The sequence below is a fragment of the Elephantulus edwardii genome, unplaced genomic scaffold (genome assembly GCF_000299155.1).
Source record: "Elephantulus edwardii isolate Elephantulus edwardi_28Jun2011 unplaced genomic scaffold, EleEdw1.0 scaffold00005, whole genome shotgun sequence".
Classification (NCBI taxonomy): Eukaryota; Metazoa; Chordata; class Mammalia; order Macroscelidea; family Macroscelididae; genus Elephantulus; species Elephantulus edwardii.
In genome coordinates this window covers 24169659-24172258 of record NW_006399755.1, presented here as the reverse complement: position 1 = coordinate 24172258, position 2600 = coordinate 24169659, and the positions used below count along the sequence as shown (strand labels likewise).

The 2600-nt window shown below is 41.6% G+C and overlaps 1 protein-coding gene across 1 annotated transcript; it reads right to left on the bottom strand.

The window, feature by feature from the left end:
• Positions 1-9: 9 nt before the first annotated feature.
• LOC102862872 (double-stranded RNA-binding protein Staufen homolog 1-like) lies at positions 10-682 on the bottom strand (the record flags this gene model as incomplete). Its single annotated transcript, XM_006879760.1, has 1 exon — positions 10-682. A coding segment is annotated over exon 1 (639 nt), but the record flags the coding sequence as incomplete, so codon positions are not given.
• Between the last annotated feature and the right edge of the window lie 1918 nt (positions 683-2600).

The following is a 2600-nucleotide window of genomic DNA, read 5'->3' as shown; positions in this document are numbered from 1 at the left end:
GATTGGATTCATCCCCTGGCCATAGTCTGGGCCTGTGTGAGGCTTAGCGACCTTGACTATTGACTGGGTTTTCTTTTTGATTCTGGGTTTCACACGTTCAACTGTGGGCAGAGGCGGGAGCTTCTTCAACTCCTCAAGGACAGCAATCGCAGTGTTCTTCTTCGAAAGCTTCTTGCTCTTCCCCTCACCTTCCCCTATGAATTCCCCGACTGACACCTTGGTCACAAAACTCTTCATGTGATGCGGGCCACTCTCACGGGCGACCTGTTTTAGAGGGAAAGACTCAAAATTCACAGGCAAGTTCCTTTTAAGTGCAATCTCAAACACTTGACTTATTTCTGATTTATTGAGATTTTCTTCTTCCGATTCTCTTCCATTTACCTCCAGCCTTTCAGGAAGGGGCTCATTCTGCAGAATCCTCAATGCTTTAGAAGCAGCATCGTGCTTTGCGGCCTGTCTTGTCCTTCCTTTTCCATTAAACTGCCGTCCTCCCACAGAAAGTTCAACTTGATAAAAGAAAGGTGGAACTGAAAATGGATAAAAGTACCTTGGGGGATAAGCACCTCCTCGCATGTTGTAGCTGTAGGTGGACTGCATCCGAGAGTAAGGGTCAACAGGCTTATACATTGGTTTTTTTCCAAGTTTCATGCACAGAGCATTTAGTTCTACAGTAGGAGTTATGCTTTCTGGCTGTTCCCCCGGCCGGCGGTCCTGGCCGGCTCTACTTTTTTTTATATGTCATCCCATTGTCTTCTAGCTCACATGGTTTCAAGCTAAAAATCAGAACTTAAACTGATTGTTTCCCCTTTGTAGGTGACTCTTTATTTTTCTCGGGCTGCTTTTTATATTCTATTATCATCTTTCAATTTGGAGAATTTGACAATGTTATTTCTTGATGTTTTTCTTTTTGGGTCTAGTCTAATTAGTGTTCAGTGTGCTTCTTTAATGTGAATTTTCTCATTCTTCCAAATACTAAGAAGCCTTTCTTCTAGTACTTCTTCCACCATTTTTCTATGTGACTTCTCTGTCAGTCCTCTGTTCTGGAATTCCAATCATATGTTCTCGTTTATTTTGATGTCATTCCATATGATTCGAATGTTTTCTTCATTTTCTCTACATCTCATCTCTCATTTTTCTTCTAGTATGTTTCTAGTGAGGCTCTTGTCTTCCAGCTCACTGACTCTGTTCCATTGTTTTAGTTCTATTTTTTTTTTAAGTGGGTTTTATTCTACTGTTTTTTGTCTGTACCATCAAATTGGATCTGTCCGGTACAGGAGGAGATTGCCCCTCCTTCTCCAGCAGAGCATCTGGTGGATTCGAACTGCATACCTCCGGGATTGCAGTGTAGCTTCTTGCCACTAGGCCACCAGAGCTCCCTAGTTCTATTTTTTTTTTCTTACCAGTGTGTTGGACACTCCTGACATTTCTGTCTTAATATTCTGGATTGCATTTTCATGCTTTTCTGTAATTTCCAGTGCTGTGTAATTTCCAGTACTGTCTCTGTCTTGTGATGATTTTTTGAGTTCTTGTACCTCTTCATCTATTCTATCAATTATTTCTTCCATTCTTTGCATTTTCTTCCAGAGCTATTCATATTGCTACTCATCAATATGTTGTTTTTCTGGTTTATTGTCTCTGAAATATTTGTTCTCTTAAAAACTTCCATTATTTCTCCTATCATTTGTATCTTCTGTAGCTGTCCAAATAATTCCCCACCAACATATTTCTTTTGCTTTTCTCTACCTGGGGTATTCATTGGATTTGCCTTTTTTAGCAGAAGTTTTATTTTGCTTTTTCTTGACGGGTAAGGCAGATTTCTGCTTTTTTTTTGACATTATGTGAGTCTTCTCTTAAGAGATATTAGGTTGTTTTGACTATATAATGACCCAGGGTATGGCAATGTATTGTGAAGGGCCCTTATATTGGTGCTCCCTCTTGTGAACAATAGTCACCCAGGAGCGGGTTACTGTTGCCCTCCTGAAACCATGCCTCCTCCAGCTAGCCTCTTCTGCTTGAGCTTAGAAACTCTACATGATGTAGCTAGGCAGCAGTGTTTCACCCAAAGAACCTGTGATATTGGTGCTACTGGTGCTCGCTATCAAGGATGGTAGCTGGGCAGTCTAGAGGTGGTGGGGCAGCAGTCTAGGGCTCTGGGCTGGATTGTGATCTAAAACTATAGCCTCTCAACTTGGTAGGCAGTTGTTCTGTTGCCGGCCAGGATGTGAGTTGCCCAGACTAAGCCACTACTGCCTTTAGCAGGCACTGGGGAAACAATGGCTGGAAGATGATCCTGGATCAGCCATGCCACAAAGGCCTTGGTGTCTTGCAGCACAGTGAAGATAAGTTTCCCCAAGAGCAGGTCTCATGAGAGGAATTGTTCTCGTGAGAGAAGCAATTTCAGTGTTAAGAGTACTCATTTTGGTCAAGCTCTGACGTCCTTCCAGAAATAAAAGGCAAATGGTTTCTAATGAAATCTACCCTCATCCTGGAACAAAGAATGTGTCAGGATTTTCCTGAGGTAAGATACCAATAAGGCAAACTTATTTCACAAGAAGTTTCTGATAGCATGATAGAATTTAGATTTTTCATTAAAACTTCAG